This window comes from Prionailurus viverrinus, chromosome B4 (genome assembly GCF_022837055.1).
Source record: "Prionailurus viverrinus isolate Anna chromosome B4, UM_Priviv_1.0, whole genome shotgun sequence".
Taxonomy (NCBI): domain Eukaryota; kingdom Metazoa; phylum Chordata; class Mammalia; order Carnivora; family Felidae; genus Prionailurus; species Prionailurus viverrinus.
Window position 1 is genome coordinate 38,836,853 of NC_062567.1, and position 15,382 is coordinate 38,852,234.

Here is a 15,382-nt window from a genome sequence, read left to right on the forward strand (position 1 = left end):
AATTCCTTCCTCCTTTCCTTTCCTTTCCTTCCTTTTCCTTCCTTCCTTCCTTCCTTCCTTCCTTCCTTTCTTTCTTTCTCTTTCTTTCTTTCTTCCTCTTTTCCTTCCTTTCTCTTTCTTCTTTCTTTCTTTCTCTTTTCCTTCTTCTTTCTTTCTTTCTTTCTTTCTCTCTCTCTTTCTTTCTCTTTTCCTTCCTTTCTCTTTCTTCTTTCTTTCTTCTTTCTTTCTTTCTTTCTTTCTTTCTTTCTTTCTTTCTTCTTTCCTCTCTGATGACACCCAACACTATACTAGTGAGGAGCCTTGGTTTGGAGAGCAGATGCTGGGATGGACAAGAAGCGCCCATCTCAGGAGATTTTCCTGGACATCAGGTGTTCCTCCACGCAGATTTCGAGAAAACACCATCCTTGATGAAATCCCCAGAGGGCCGCGCTGTGACTGCCAAGCAGCGGGGGTAGGAGGCGCCCTAGGCACAGCAGGGCTTCGATGTCAGGCTTCATGTGGATGGTTAGAAAGCAGCAGCTGTCCATGCGCATAGGCACACCATCTGGGCCTACCAGGAACTTCTCGAAATTCCAGGTGACGTCGGTGGGGACACTGGAGACCAGATGATGAACTTGGGGTGGGTCGTGCGCGCAGTGGCGTCGTCACTAGGGGCAGGCGGAGCCTACCGCAGGAAGGTGAAGAAGGGGTGCGCCTGCGCGCTGTTCCCCTGGCACTTAGCGTGAAGTTGGGCTCGAACCAGCTACGGGGTGGGAAGTACTCAGGGAATTTCGGATCTCTTTGTTCTTGGCATTCTCCTGATGCACGATCTGCTTGCAAGAGAAGCGGAGCACCACAGGCCTGGGGCCCGAGGTGCGGCGGCAGCTCGTTCATCTGGGCGTAGTCCCGGACGGTTGTGCCTGAGAGCAACGCCACGTTCTCCTGTCAGCACTTGTCCCGCAGGGAACCCAGGCCCTGGGCTCCCCGCAGGCCAGCAGGCACTCAGAGGTCTACACCCAGAGCGGGGCCTCGAGTAGAGAGGCGTACGGCGCGGGCTGTCAGGACAAGAATTTCTATTGTTGGAATTCTTAATACCGTCATTTAATCCCATTGCAGAGCTCTGATAGCTGTCTTGGCTGACAAGGCTGGGTGTAATCTGGGATGGGAATGGAATAGGTGAATTTCCAACCTTGGGTGCGGAATATACTTAACGTTAATGGATTGTTCAGAATCATTTGGGGGGGGGGGGCTTCTGGGGCCAGTGGTGCTGGAGGACACAAAAGGGGAGCAGTGGTTGGCGTTGGCCAAATGGAGCCCTCATTAGATTGCTGAGCCTTTCTCCCAGGTAGTCTGCCTAGCTCATTGTATGCTTAATTGTCAAATCTAACAGGTTAAAGAAGAAAAGCCTTGGGAGTGTTGGGGGGAAATATTTGTACTACCTCTGATAGATCTTTCCCAATGGAGAGAGCTCCATGATATGACTCTTGTGGCCACTCCATTCCATCACTCACAGCTCTGGGGAGATAGAGTGATTTATCTACCTGGTAAAGGCGGAAAGAATACGTGGGCATGTCCTTACCTTGGCCCTTCTTCCTCCTGGGAGTGAGCTGTCCAAGGGGAGCACGTATTCTCTATTTGAGAAGGCCTTCCCTGGACTAGCATTGTCTGTGTCTAGAAGGGTAATTCTTTTTTTTTTTTTTTTTAAAGCTTATTTATTTTGGGGGGCGAGAGGGGCAGAGAGAGAGAGAGAGAGAGAGAGAATCCCAGGTGGGTTCCACACTGTCAACGCACAGCCCAGTGTGGAACTTGAATCCACCAACCGTGAGATCACGACGTGAGCCAAATCCAAGAGTCGGATGCGTAACTGACTGAGCCACTCTGGCGCCCCTAGAAGGGTAATTCTAACTCTGGCAGTCAGTTAGCCACTATTTGGCTTTTACGCTAGGCTGTTTGCTCGATCTTGGCATTTATTGCAATTAGAGATATTACTTTGGCCTCCGTTTGCTGCTTTTGTTTTATTTCTCCATCTCTCTAGAACTTGGAATGGAAAGAGGGATGGTATTATTCAGCCCCTCAGAGACCCTAACATTGTGAATATGATAGTTAGGATTCTGAGTAGCACTAGTGCTCATATCCTAAAATGTACTTCTCATGTTTGTGGCGCTTGGGTAGCTCAGTCGATGAAGCATTTGAGTCTTGATTTCGGCCCAGGTCATGATCTCATGGTTAGCGAGATTAAGCCCCATGTTGGGCTCTGTACTGGCTGTGTGGAGCCTCCCTCGAATTCTCTGTCTCCCTCTCTCTCTCTGCCCCTCCCCCCCTCTCTCTTTCTCAAAAATAAATAAACTTAAAAAAAACTCCACTTGAATCAATCAATCAATCAATCAATCAAGATAAAATGTCCTTTTCATGTTTATACCCATGTGTGTTAGTTACATTTGATACTAACACGGAAGGTTCTAAATTTGCGGTTTGTATATTAGCATTGTCACCTCAGCTGGGGTTCAGATGGCCCTGAGGATGGCAATAAGCACCATCATTTTTATGACTCCCCAGGATACTGAGAAGATTATGTAACATGTCCCCTGTCACTGTAAGAGCCCTTGGCTTGACCTCTTGCTGACCCAGGGAAGGTAGCAGGGCCCAGAGATGTCCTCACATGTGTCTTGAGATTTAGAGGGGAAAATAAAATAATCTAGTTGGATGGCAAAATTGAAAAGGAGAAGTCAAAACACGGAAGAGTAGGAGAGAGTCACTAACTTTTCTGGTGAGTGTTGAATTCAGAAGGAAAAGGGGAAGGAATCCTGGACAATTTGGTAAGATGCTCTCTTTTTCTCGCCGTGTGCTGACGCATGCTGTGAAGCAGGCTTCGGGCTCTGAGCCATCAGCACAGATCATGACCATGAGATCATGACCTGAGCTGAAGTTGGATGCTTAACCGACTGAGCCACCCAGGCGCCCCTCTTTCACTGTTTCATTAGAGTCTTCTGACAGCCATGTAAGGTAGGCAGAATTGATGTTATCTCTCTCTGTTTTATACTTGAAGAAGCTGAGAAGTTAGGTAATGAACCGGTCCTGGACGTGTCCTTTGATTCCAGGCCCAGTGCAATCGATTTCAAGGCACGTGGTTTCCCCCAACATTTGAATGCTCCTGAAATCAAGATTCATCTTATAATCAATGATATATCACAGTTTAACTGTCAAGTGTTTATTCCTAGTGGTGTGTAAAAGAAGGGAGCATCTTCCTTCGATAAGGTATAGATTCACTGGAATGCAGTCACCAAATAGGGGTAGGAAGTAAAAAGGGACACAAAGAGGAGGTGAGAGATTAGGGAAGACTTTGTGGAGGAATCGTACAGCCCACCGTCCCTTGGTCCCTTAGCTGCAACTTTGAATTCCAAAAGCCTTTTTGTGTTTGTGTGTGTGTGTGTGTGTGTGTGTGTGTGTGTATGTGTGTTGTTGTTTGTTTGTTTGCTTGTTTTCAAGTTTGACACCAAAACCTATTTGGTGGCAACACCTGACCTGAACCGATGTAAGGTAATTTATAGCTATAAGGAATGTATAAATGTCATATTTAATTATAACCAAATTATATAATTTTAGTTATTCCGCTTACTGTGAAGATCAATATGTTTAGCTGCAGAAATATTAATGTTTGATAATGGAGCATTGTCCCAGCCCCTTGAGGGGAGGGTGGGGAGAAGGTGTTAACTAACATTGGGGCCATGTCCTGCACTGCCTTTCTAAAATCTGTAAAATTCTGAATTTTGAAACCCGTCGGGACCCAAGGGTTATGGATAAGAGACCGGACTGTATCTGAACTGGGGCTTGGTTGGTGGATAGGATTTCGATGCTTGGAGGGGATTTTAGGAAGAGGAAGAGCATCATCCCACACCAGCTCGGGTCTAGGTCTAAGTCATTATCTAACCATAAAATTTGCTTTAAGGGCAGCGATGAGAGGCATTTTTTGGTAAGTACTCTCCCTTAAGTCGTGATTCATACACAGTTGGAGGGTTGGACCTTCTGGGTTTGGCTTTTCCCCCACCATATTAATCCCCTCCTTTTCCTACAAGTCACCTGACTTCTGTGAAAACTCTGTTAACACACTCTTTGGCTGAAAAAGAACGTTGGGCAATCGGTGGAATTTCCCTCTCCTCCTTTCTCCCCCTGGAGCCCCAGATGCAGGGACCTCAGTCCTGACCGGAGTATGCAGTTCTTGTTTCAAAAGCAGAGGGAGCTCCAAGATCAAGGCTGAGTTACCCTTTCCCTATGTCCTGGTCTCCCACCCCCCCCCCCCCCCCTTCCCCCGTTTGTTTAGATCAGGGAATTTCAGACATGCACACTGGGGTAGAGAATCATATGAACAGAACCAGGACAGGGAGGCCGGCAGAGGTTCCTGCAGAGGGAGCGTCCAGGCCCTGAGCTGCTCTCCCTGCGAGTCGGCAGGGTCGCCCAGCATGCCCGCTGGCACGAGAGAGGGGACTGACCCACTTGCTCCCATCAGCTGCTGAAGGTAAAAACCTTAAAAACGGAAGAGCAGAGCTTTGATGGAAGACAAAAGAAAGGCAGAAAACTTCACATAGGAAGGTTGCGGGCAAAGATGGGGGGGGGGTGCTGGAAGGAGCTGAATAAAAGAAGGCAGAAGAGAGGCAATCTGTTTCTCTTAGGTTGGCCCCCCTCCCCCCCCCCCCCCCACTACTTACCACTGTTTTTAGGGTTAGAAACATTTTTGGCAAGCCTGTTAACTTTGAAAAGAGATCTCCTCTTTTTAGTAAAGGGGGAAAAAAAACCCCAAACAAACAACAAACCCAAACCCTGGAAAATTAACATAGGAAATTGAGGGAATACCTTTCCTTTCCTTTTGTTTCTGGTCATTCAGCTGCCCTTCTTCTCATTTCCCACCCAATCCTGCGTCAGACCACTTCTCCCAAGGTCACTGCCTTCCCCTAGTAAAAGAAGCTCTTTCCTCCATCAGTGGTCGTTGGGAGCACCAAGAGAAATATGTGTGACAGTAAACATAGTAAAGAGAGCTGGCGTGAAGTGATAAGGGGAATCTTTGCCAAAAGAGGAGGGAGAAATGTCTTAGATGGATAGTCATGATGGGGAAAGACGCCCGAAAGCCTGAGTGGAAACGGGGATATTGTCTTGTGAGGGCAGGAGAGAGGCTGATAGAGAGGGGGCAGGGGTGGGGAGTAGGGGTGAAGGAGGGCAACAGGGAAGGAAGAAAATTGGGAGAAAGTGCTTATTCTTTTGGAGAAAAACTGGGAGAAGATCCTGAGAAGCAATGGGAGAAGGATAAGCTCTAGTTTTAGTCTAGAAAATGAATTGAAGTAGAACCAGGGAGGCGGGGAGAGGACAGGCCTCATGCGGTGATCAGTGTGCGGCTTTGTTTAGCTTGTGTGTTATTGTCACGAAGGTGACACTGAACCCCAGGTGACCCCACCACCAAAGAAGGTGCCTGTGTTTGTTAGACAAATACAGCCGGGCCTGCCACCCCTTTGCTCCAAAGTCCAGAGGTGCAGAAAGCCAGGACCAAGAGGCGTACCGCCGTTCACCAGGGATGAACAAATTGCCAGAGATGCGGTAAGTCATCCCGAGTCTACAGAGATGTACGTACATGGGCTCTATTCCCTTTATCTTCTCAAGAAGACAGCTCGGCTCTGAAGCCCAGGTTTTGGTTCAGCCTAGGCCTTTTTGCTTTATTCCACCGAGATTCTCCATGTGCTCTTTCCCTCTTCCTTTCCCCTGCCTTCTGCCCATGACAAATGCTAGAGCACTTCACTAGGCTGCCAGTACCTGGGTCACCCACGTCTCCGTATGTCTTTTCTTTCAGGTGCGTCTTCCTGTTTTCCCTTTTGGCATCCGCTTATGCTGAGCCTACTATGTATGGGGAGATCCTGTCCCCTAACTATCCTCAGGCATACCCCAATGAGGTAGAGAAATCTTGGGATATAGAAGTTCCTGAAGGGTATGGGATCCACCTCTACTTCACCCATCTGGACATAGAGCTGTCGGAGAACTGCGCATATGACTCAGTGCAGGTATATTATAATAAGCGCATAAAGGATAGGGCTGGGGGTGGTGGTGGAATGTTCTATTCCCTCTGTCCCCTTTTCTGACCTCCATGCCAAAATATTACCCTTTCTCAGCTTCCTTTTGATTCTTCTCTTAGATAATGTCAGGAGACTTTGAAGAAGGGAAACTCTGTGGGCAGAGGACCAGCAAGAGTCCCAACTCTCCCATCGTGGAAGAGTTCCAAATCCCGTACAATAAACTCCAGGTGATCTTTAAGTCAGACTTCTCCAATGAAGAACGTTTCACCGGGTTTGCTGCCTACTATGTCGCTGTAGGTAAGGCTCACCCCTCTTTATGTGCCTCATGGGTCCAGCTAAAAGATTAGAAGCAGAACAAACAGCAATTCAGCGAATAAGGATCCTGTTTGTAACTCTTTTTTTTTTTTTTAACGTTTATTTATTTTTGAGACAGAGAGAGACAGAGCATGAACGGGGGAGGGGCAGAGAGAGAGGGAGACACAGAATCGGAAGCATGGTCCAGGCTCTGAGCCATCAGCCCAGAGCCCGACGCGGGGCTCGAACTCACGGACCACAAGATCGTGACCTGCGCTGAAGTCGGATGCTTGACCGACTGAGCCACCCAGGCGCCCCCCTGTTTGTAACTCTTAAGAGGTGTTGACTTGATTTGGGTCTGTCTTTCCAGGAATTGCCTTTGTGAAATTCAAACACGTGGTATCTTAGGGGTGATGATGATAATGGTAAAAATAGGTAATAAATAGTGATTTATTGAGAACCACTATAAACTGGGATTTTAAAACCCAGGAATTTTAAAATCCAGGAATTTTACCTATATTAACTTAAGCTTCACCTCAACTCTTCAAGGTGGGTATTATGATCTCCACTTAAAGATAAGGGAAGAGAAGACTAGGAAAGTTAAGTAACTTGCCAAGAATCACACGAAGAATGCGTGGTATTCAAACCCATCCAATGGCAAACAAACCTTCAAATTCTGGGTGCTTCTGTACCTAACTCCAGGTTAAAGTGAAGTTAGAACATCTCATAAGGCTGAACTGTTGTTTAGATTTAACGCAAGTGCCCAAATCCTATAAAGTGATAAATGTACTAATTGCTCCTCCCTGAAGAAGACATTTCATCATGTTGAGCCTATAGAGTGTTGTCTCTGGAGCCGAAATGCTCTGTGAGAAAGGCCAACGGTCTCTGGCATTGAGAGCTCCCTTATAGCTGTGAATGGCAGGGCACAAATCTCGAATCATATTTCAGGAGAGTAACACAGAATAATACCATCCTGAAAGGTGATGCACTCATTTATTTAAGTAACAGGCCATTCCTACCGTTTCTTACCCTTGTAAGGTTGGGTTTAAACTCATTCTTCCTTCTAAGTCTCTGTCCTTGACCTCAATCTTCCTCTGCTTTTTCTAGATGTAAACGAGTGCACAGACTTTGCCGATGCCCCTTGTAGCCACTTCTGCAACAACTTCATGGGTGGTTATTACTGCTCCTGCCCCCCAGAATACTTCCTCCATGATGACATGAAGAATTGTGGAGGTGAGCTTGGCATCAAGAGGGGTGCGTGTTCCCTGGGGTTTGGAATGGTTTGAGGCTTCAGTTAGATCTTTGTTGGCCTTTCTAATTTTGACTAGCCTCAGCCTTGCTTTGGCACCTATCTTTAGTTACCCATAAGCTGTGGAGGAGCCCCAAGAGTGGAGGAAGACAAGCCTACAGGGTCAAGTTAGTGAATTGGAGAGGAGAAATAGATGCCTGTAAAGAGTCTACCTGGGGCTGTTCATAACCATGAAAGGCTTTATCATATGCAATGTGATGGAAACTGAGTAGGCATTGGGTATCTCTACTGATTTGCATGGGGTATGTAATTGTGGCATGGGGGCTCCAGTTAGGGATGGTTAGTTCATGAGAAGAGTCACAGAATGGAGCAGGAACTCCTTTGCTTGACCCTATATTTGATTGCCCTTTTCTCTTTTTCTCCCATAGTCAATTGCAGTGGGGATGTATTCACGGCACTGATTGGGGAGATCACAAGTCCCAATTATCCCAATCCATACCCAGAGAATTCAAGGTGTGAATATCAGGTCCTCTTGGAGGAGGGATACCAAGTGGTCGTGACTGTGCGGAGAGAAGATTTTGATGTGGAACCAGCTGATTCAGGGGGCTATTGCCCTGACAGTTTAGTTGTGAGTGATGAATGATTAGTTTTCCTCCCAACTCACACAGATCAATTTCTCCCCAAAGACAAATTGTCTTTCCTTCTGCCCCTTCTTTTCTTCTTCTCCTTCTTATTTTATGTTACTTTTATTACTTTCTTTACTTTTGTCCCCTCCATTTTACCTACCTGTATCTTTTAGTTCTTTCTCTCTTCTGATTTCACCATTTTGTTTCTTTTCAGTTTGTTGCAAGAGACAAGCAATTTGGTCCTTACTGTGGTAATGGATTCCCTGGGCCACTAAATATTGAAACCAGGAGCAATGCTCTTAATATCATCTTCCAAACTGACCAAACAGAGCAAAAAAGGGGCTGGAAACTTCGTTACCATGGAGATCGTGAGTAACCTATAAGTTGTTTGGTGCTACCGAAGTCCCCGGACAATGTAAAATCCAAACAGGTAGATTGTTGTATGGATAGTTCACCTGAGATACGTCACTTCTTCAGCAAGATCTAAACCTGTCAGTGGTCATTAGAAATGCCTGGACCTCTAGGAATCCTTCAACTGGGCTTGCGGGTGCAGATGACATGGAGTGGTTAGTATGTACAACTTGGGGTGGTTTGTTAGTATGTACTAACACAGCTGGGAGGATGAAACTGCCTTAATGACTCTTTCTGGAGTAGGTAAGGCCATGTTGTTTTAGACATCTGCATTGGAATGTTAAGCATCAGAACTAAGGATGACTGAATGATTTTAGAAAGTGTGAAGGTGATGGAAATAGAATAGAGATTCTCCAACTATTTGGTAATTTGATTCCCCCTGTTCTTTCCAAGCAATCCCTTGTCCCAAAGATGTCACTGACAATTCTGTTTGGGAGCCTGAGAAAGCAAAATATGTGTTCAAAGATGTGGTGAGGATAACCTGCCAGGAAGGGTTTGAAGTCGTACAGGTAAAGTACAAATTCAGGGGCTTCTCCCTAATCTCTGAGTCAGGATGAGCATACTGGAATTATCTAATGGTTTACTGAATGTCCTTGTTTGAGCAAGGTATAACCCCTTTTCCATAAACAGAATACTGCAGGATCTTTAGTCCCTCCTTGTAAGTCATGGAGCTCCTTGGCCCGATTGACATTCTCCTTCTGCTTTCAGTCTTCTTGAGGAAGGGATTCTGATATGCTGGGACAAAGTTGTCTTTTAGCCTCCACTCCTGGGTGCTTTGGGTCATTCTGCTAAGATAAGATGTCCCCAAACTTCTTATGGTCAGGACTCCTTATTGATCCAAGGCCAGAGATAGATTCCATTCTTGATTTTGGCTTCTCATATCTCTCCTTATAAATTAATGGTGATGTGTATTATTCTCCAGGGAAATGTTGGCTCGAGATCTTTCTATTCTACTTGTCAAAGTGATGGAAAGTGGAGTAATTCCAAACTGAAATGTCAACGTATGTATCTCTTTAAAATGGGACTTTTTTTTTTTTTTCCTTTCCAAGGGAATTGAAAGATGGGTTCATCAAGATTCAAATTCATGTTTTCCTCTTAGGCTTGTGAGAGAGTGAGTTGGATTTTTTGAAGAGAAGCCAGCCAATTAATTGCCAGCCCAGTTCTGGTCCTAGACTGGCCAGATTAGCATGCTTCTTTCAAAGAAAGAGGCTGTGGGGTTGGTAGACTTAGTAGCACCAAAGAGGTCCATTCCTGGCTTCTGCAGGGGCCTCCACCAACCACTGAGAAGCTACTACTCCTTATAGCTTTCAAGGGGCTATCTGATTTGGCAGGACTCAGTGACCTGGGGAGATTCAGCCCAGGTGTCCTTATGGATGTGTGGGTGGGGAAGGAGTGAAGAGCATGGCCTGGAGGATGGAACTGGCTCCAATGACTCCTTCTGGAAGGAAGTGGCTTTCCTGACCATCACTCTCCTGCCTTCCTCTGATAGCTGTGGACTGTGGAATTCCTGAACCCATTCAGCATGGTACAGTCGAAGATCCAGAAGATACTTTATTTGGTTCTGTCATTCGCTATACTTGTGAGGAGCCATATTACTACATGGAAAATGAAGAAAGTGGTAGGTTTCTTTGACTAGGGAAAAGAGGAGAAAGAGTGAGAGTTGGAGAGTGAATAGCGCACTCTTTCTGGCTTGGAGAGAATTTGGAGAGAAATGAAGGAGATGGGATGGACTTTATTTATTCTCTTGGCTTGGTCTAGAGATGCAGTTTTCCTATGGGATATAGGATCATGCATAGAGAATCAAAGAGGTCACCTAGCTCGGTTTCACAACTGTGGCCGGAATTCCCCCTATGATATCCATATTCGTGTGGTTATTCAGCTTTTGGCCAATTATTTAATGTAGAACCTACGGGAGTAATGCTTCCAGTGTCAAGTCACCATACCAAATGATTGCTTAAAAAAAAAATATATATATATATATATATACACACACACACACACACCCACACACACACATATATTATATATATATATACACACATGTATATGTATATATATACATATACATATGTATATGTATACATACATATATGTAAATATATATATATTTAATGTTTATGTATTTATTTATTTTGAGGGAGGGAGAGTGCAAGCAGGGGAGGGGCAGAGAGAGAGAAAGGGAGAGAGAGAATTTGAAGCAGGCTCTGCATTGTCAGTGCAAAGCCTGATGAGGGGCTCACACTCATGAACTGTGAGATCATGACCTGAGCCAAAATCAAGAGTCAGATGCTCAACTGACTGAGCCACCCAGGCGCCCCCAAATGCCTGGCTTTCTTGATGGAGGGGACTTGGCAGTACTAGATGAAAGATGGGTTAAGACATAATATGTACCACCTTGTTGCTTTTAATTGAATTTATTTTCCCACCGGAAGCATTTTTCCAATCTCTACTGTAACCCTCTTTCTGCTTAGGGGACTCTTCCTTTCCCTCCTTTGGCCGAATAGAGGACAGAAGGATTGTTTCAAGGGTGTTCTCAACATTCTGTTCTAGTTGATTTGATTCGATTCCCTCCTCAAACGCCAGAGTTGTGGAGGCTCTGAATGAAAGGGGGGGATGGAAGAGAGAAGATGTGGTGGTGAGTGTGTCCTGTGTCCCTTGTACTATTCCAGGGGAGTATCGCTGTGCTGGCAACGGGAGCTGGGTGAATGAGTTTCTGGGCACCGAGCTGCCAAAATGTGTTCCAGGTAATCAGGGCTCAGGGCTGGGGAGAGACCACAGACATAGGTGGAGGTGAGGGGGCCCACTCTCTGAAAGTAGCTGCAGTCTTTTTGGGAAAGGACTTAACACTCTGGGTCTAGCCCAGGGAGGTGGAGATAGCACTGGGCTGTGGGCCCGCCAGGGCCTTGGGGAATTCCTCCACCGCCCTGACTCAGGCCAACTGACAGGAAATAGAAAATCAGCCAGTGACAGTTGGTGGCAGAGGGAGGGCCAGTTAAGTTCGGTAAAGTAGATGCAATAAGGGGATAAAGAATTGCTAAAAACAGGGCCCGAAAATTGAGAGTGAGGATTCCGCATGCAGAAACAAGACCAGCTGAATAGCTCAGTTATTATGTAAAAGTCTATATGGCAACAAGATATAGAGGAATAAAAGAAAGGAAGAGTTGCAGACAGATCAGAGTTGAATAGAAGAAGGCTTTCAGGCAAAGCCAGAATAATACTGATGATCCTGTAGTAACAACAGTGTTATTGAGAGCTAGGGACTGAGCTAATTAATCGCATTTATTATCTCATTCCAGTCCTTGCAACAACCCTTTGAGGTGTTACTAGTTCCGTTTCAGAGATGAGTGAACTGAATACAAGGTCACAGAGTTAGTAACAGGCAGCAGTAGACTTTGAACCCAGGTCTGTCTGAGTCCAAAGCCTGATATTATGCTCAACTCAGAGTCCACTCAGGCTGACTACTGAGGGATTTAGGTAAACTGACTTGGTCTGGAATAAAATTCAGTGGTAGTTGCATTTGGTAATGGCAAAATATTCAGGCCTGGAATCAATGGGGAATTGAAATGAATGATGAAAGAAGAGAACCCTCTCTTTGCCCTACCTCCATGGATTACTAGGAGGGCCTTCGGTACAGAAGGCGATAAGCATTTGGTCTGGGCATCAGAAGGAGGTAGAACGCCTGCCTCCTCCATCATCTGTATAAGGAAAGAATTTCCCAGCACTGCCTCCAGTTGAGCCGCTGTCCCCATGTGCTGAACCTAGGATGAAGTATACCTCTAGAGGGCTGTTTTCATAGTGTGAGGCACTAGCTCATTTGGACTCCTCAGTTCACACACCAGACTCTCTCCCATGAGCCTGTCTGGCTTTGGAAAAGTGAGATGTTTGGTGATTACATTCGGGATGAGTCAGATACTCAGATGGTTGACCAAATGGAGGGTTGGCCCTATTGTGCTAGAGAATTGTGAAGCCCGGCAAGTTTTTGAGTAGTTGGAGGATCTGTAGGAGGCCAGTAATTTATTTCTTATTCCCTCTCCACCTTGTTCTTGTTCTTTCCTAGTCTGTGGTGTTCCCAGTAAGCCCTTTGTAGGAAGACAGAGGATATTTGGAGGATCTGTTGCAGATATTCAAAATTTCCCCTGGCAAGTCTTCTTTTCAGACCCACGGGCTGGTGGGGCTCTCATCGATGAGTACTGGGTGCTGACAGCCGCCCACGTCGTGGAGAGAAACCATAACCCAGGAATGTACGTTGGGTCCACCTCAGTACTCCGCTCAGATCTGACAAAAACCAAGATGCTTACTGCTGAGCGTGTGATTATTCATCCGGGTTGGAAATTGTTGGATGACCCAGAGTCACGGAAGAATTTTGACAATGACATTGCACTTGTGCAGCTGAAAGAGCCCGTGAAAATGGGACCCACTGTCTCCCCTATCTGCCTGCCAGGTACCTCCTCAGAATACAATCCCTCAGTGGGAGACCTGGGACTGATCTCAGGCTGGGGCCGAACAGAGAAAAAAGATCATGTGCGCCAGCTCAGAGGGGCAAAGTTACCCATTGCTCCCTTAGAAAGGTGCCGGGAGGTGAAAGGGGAAAATCTTAAACTGGATATAAATGCCTTCGTTTTCACTAATAACATGATCTGTGCTGGAGGACAGAAGGGTGTTGATAGCTGTGAAGGGGACAGTGGTGGAGCTTTTGCTGTACAGATCCCCAGTGTAGAGACCCCCAAATTCTATGTAGCTGGTCTGGTGTCCTGGGGCCCTCAGTGTGGAACCTATGGAATCTACACACGAGTAAAGAACTACATTGACTGGATAAAGAAGACAATGCAGGAAAATAGTCCCCCCAGTATGGACTAATCCATACATACACCACCAGCTTCTTCAAGGGCTATGACCAATCCATTTGCTTTCTGTTCCTCTCAATATTCCCACGATTTCACTATGACTGAAAAAAGACCTGGGAGTGTGATTTAAATAGAACTTGATTGTTGGGGTACTTGGCTGGCAGGAGTGTTTGAACATTACATTGTGCTGGCCATTCGGTGTGGTCTGAATCTGTGGGGGTCCTCTCCCTTGAATACCAACTATGGATAACATGAGAAGGATGCTCCTATCTTGCGCTATTCCCTAGTGAGTCCCCTCTCCCCACTCCTGATGATTGCCTGGCGTTACGGTTCTGATTGTGAAATTTATTGTTGGGCATACCCTTGATTTTTTTGTTTCCCCTTTACTGTTTGAAGTTCCACTTACCTTATCATACTCAGTGTCTACTATCTACTTGTAATAAATCATGTTTAAAACTCAGTTTTGGCTGACTTGACTTATTCCACATCAGGACCTCAGCCCCAGAAAAGGGCAAGGAAAGGGCTGTTGTGTCATGGAAATTCAGTCATCTAGTAGCTAATATTTAATTGTCATGAAAAGGCAATTCAGATTTTCTCCTCTCTTCCAATTGAGATTTATTGAATATTGTGGGTCAGCACGAATGTCATCAGTACAAGGTACCATAAGGTGCGTTTGAAATTTAAAAAAAAAATTTTTTTTAACGTTTTATTTATTTTTGAGACAGAGAGAGACAGAGCATGAACGGGGGAGGGGCAGAGAGAGAGGGAGACACAGAATCGGAAGCAGGCTCCAGGCTCTGAGCCGTCAGCCCAGAGCCCGACGCGGGGCTCGAACTCACAGACCGTGAGATCGTGACCTGAGCTGAAGTCGGACGCTTAACCGACTGAGCCACCCAGGCGCCCCTGAAATTTATGAAACAAACCCGAACCTCATGCAGAAGTCCACAAACGACAGTTAGAATTGGCTGTTTAAGATCTTTAAGTATAACATTTTAAGGTATTTAAGTATAACATTTTGAGGTATTATTTGTGTCTCTGAAAATTAATTTTCCTTTAATACTCATTTGTATAATACAATATTTTTTGGCATAATACAATATTATGGCTTAATAAAGAAGAAAAGAAGAAATTGAACACGCTCTTATCTGCTTTCCTCGTGGCTTTGATCAGTTGTCAGTCAGGCAACAATGCCTTCTCTGGATTAAACTCTGTGCCATGACATTATAGCTGAAAATTCTGGTGAGGATGGATGCACCCAAAGACTCTCCCTTCTATTCTTTGACAAGGGAGTGAAAATTAAAAACAAAAACAAAAACAACACAACCTTCCTCCTCCCCACAAGATGGATTAGGAATGAAAAACGACCACACAATTGAGACTAGTATTTTTTTCTTAACGTTTATTTGTTTCTGAGAGATACAGAGACAGAGTGCGAGTGGGGGAGGGGCAGAGAGAGAGGGAGACAATCCGAAGCGGGCTCAGGGCCCTGAGCCGTCAGCACGGAGCCCGACACGGGGCTCGAACCCACAAACCATGAGATCATGACCTGAGCCCAAGTCGGACACCTAACCGACTGAGCCACCCAGGCACCCCTGAGACTAGTATTTTTAAAACTGTGGACAGGAGGCCTGTCTTAGGGTGCCAGTTGCCCTAACTGGGTGTCTTATGAAGGCTGCAGGCTGAGAGTTAAAAGTAGTTCAGGAAGACTCCGGTCTGTTTGATGGGACGTGAGGCTTTTAGGAGACCAGTTTTTTGGTTTTGTTTTTACACAAAAAGTGTGTGTGTGTGTTTTACACAAAGGGTGTGTATTTGGGGCCCATCAAGAAAGGACTTTCGTTTTTCATAGACCAAAAGGGCTAAATTCAACAGTTGACCTTAGACTGGAGGTTAACACATGTTGAAGTAACCAGAATTGTAACTGAAGGT

General features: G+C 45.7%; 1 protein-coding gene and 1 pseudogene across 2 annotated transcripts; one reads left to right on the plus strand and one right to left on the minus strand.

The window, feature by feature from the left end:
- Positions 1-344: 344 nt before the first annotated feature.
- LOC125170552 (glutathione peroxidase 1-like) lies at positions 345-1,550 on the minus strand (annotated as a pseudogene).
- A 2,769-nt stretch (positions 1,551-4,319) lies between these two features.
- C1S (complement C1s) lies at positions 4,320-13,916 on the plus strand. 2 transcript variants are annotated; one of them, XM_047866929.1, is made up of 12 exons: positions 4,320-4,492; positions 5,396-5,562; positions 5,813-6,020; positions 6,152-6,329; positions 7,434-7,559; positions 8,004-8,203; positions 8,416-8,569; positions 9,006-9,121; positions 9,535-9,613; positions 10,102-10,230; positions 11,282-11,356; positions 12,670-13,916. In XM_047866929.1, exons 2-12 carry the CDS (start codon positions 5,540-5,542, stop codon positions 13,467-13,469), a joined length of 2,088 nt encoding a protein of 695 aa, XP_047722885.1. In that variant the 5' UTR covers positions 4,320-4,492; positions 5,396-5,539; the 3' UTR covers positions 13,470-13,916. The 2 variants fall into 2 exon arrangements, with proteins under 2 accessions (XP_047722885.1, XP_047722884.1); XM_047866928.1 differs by having other exon boundaries at positions 5,451-5,562.
- Positions 13,917-15,382: the final 1,466 nt, after the last annotated feature.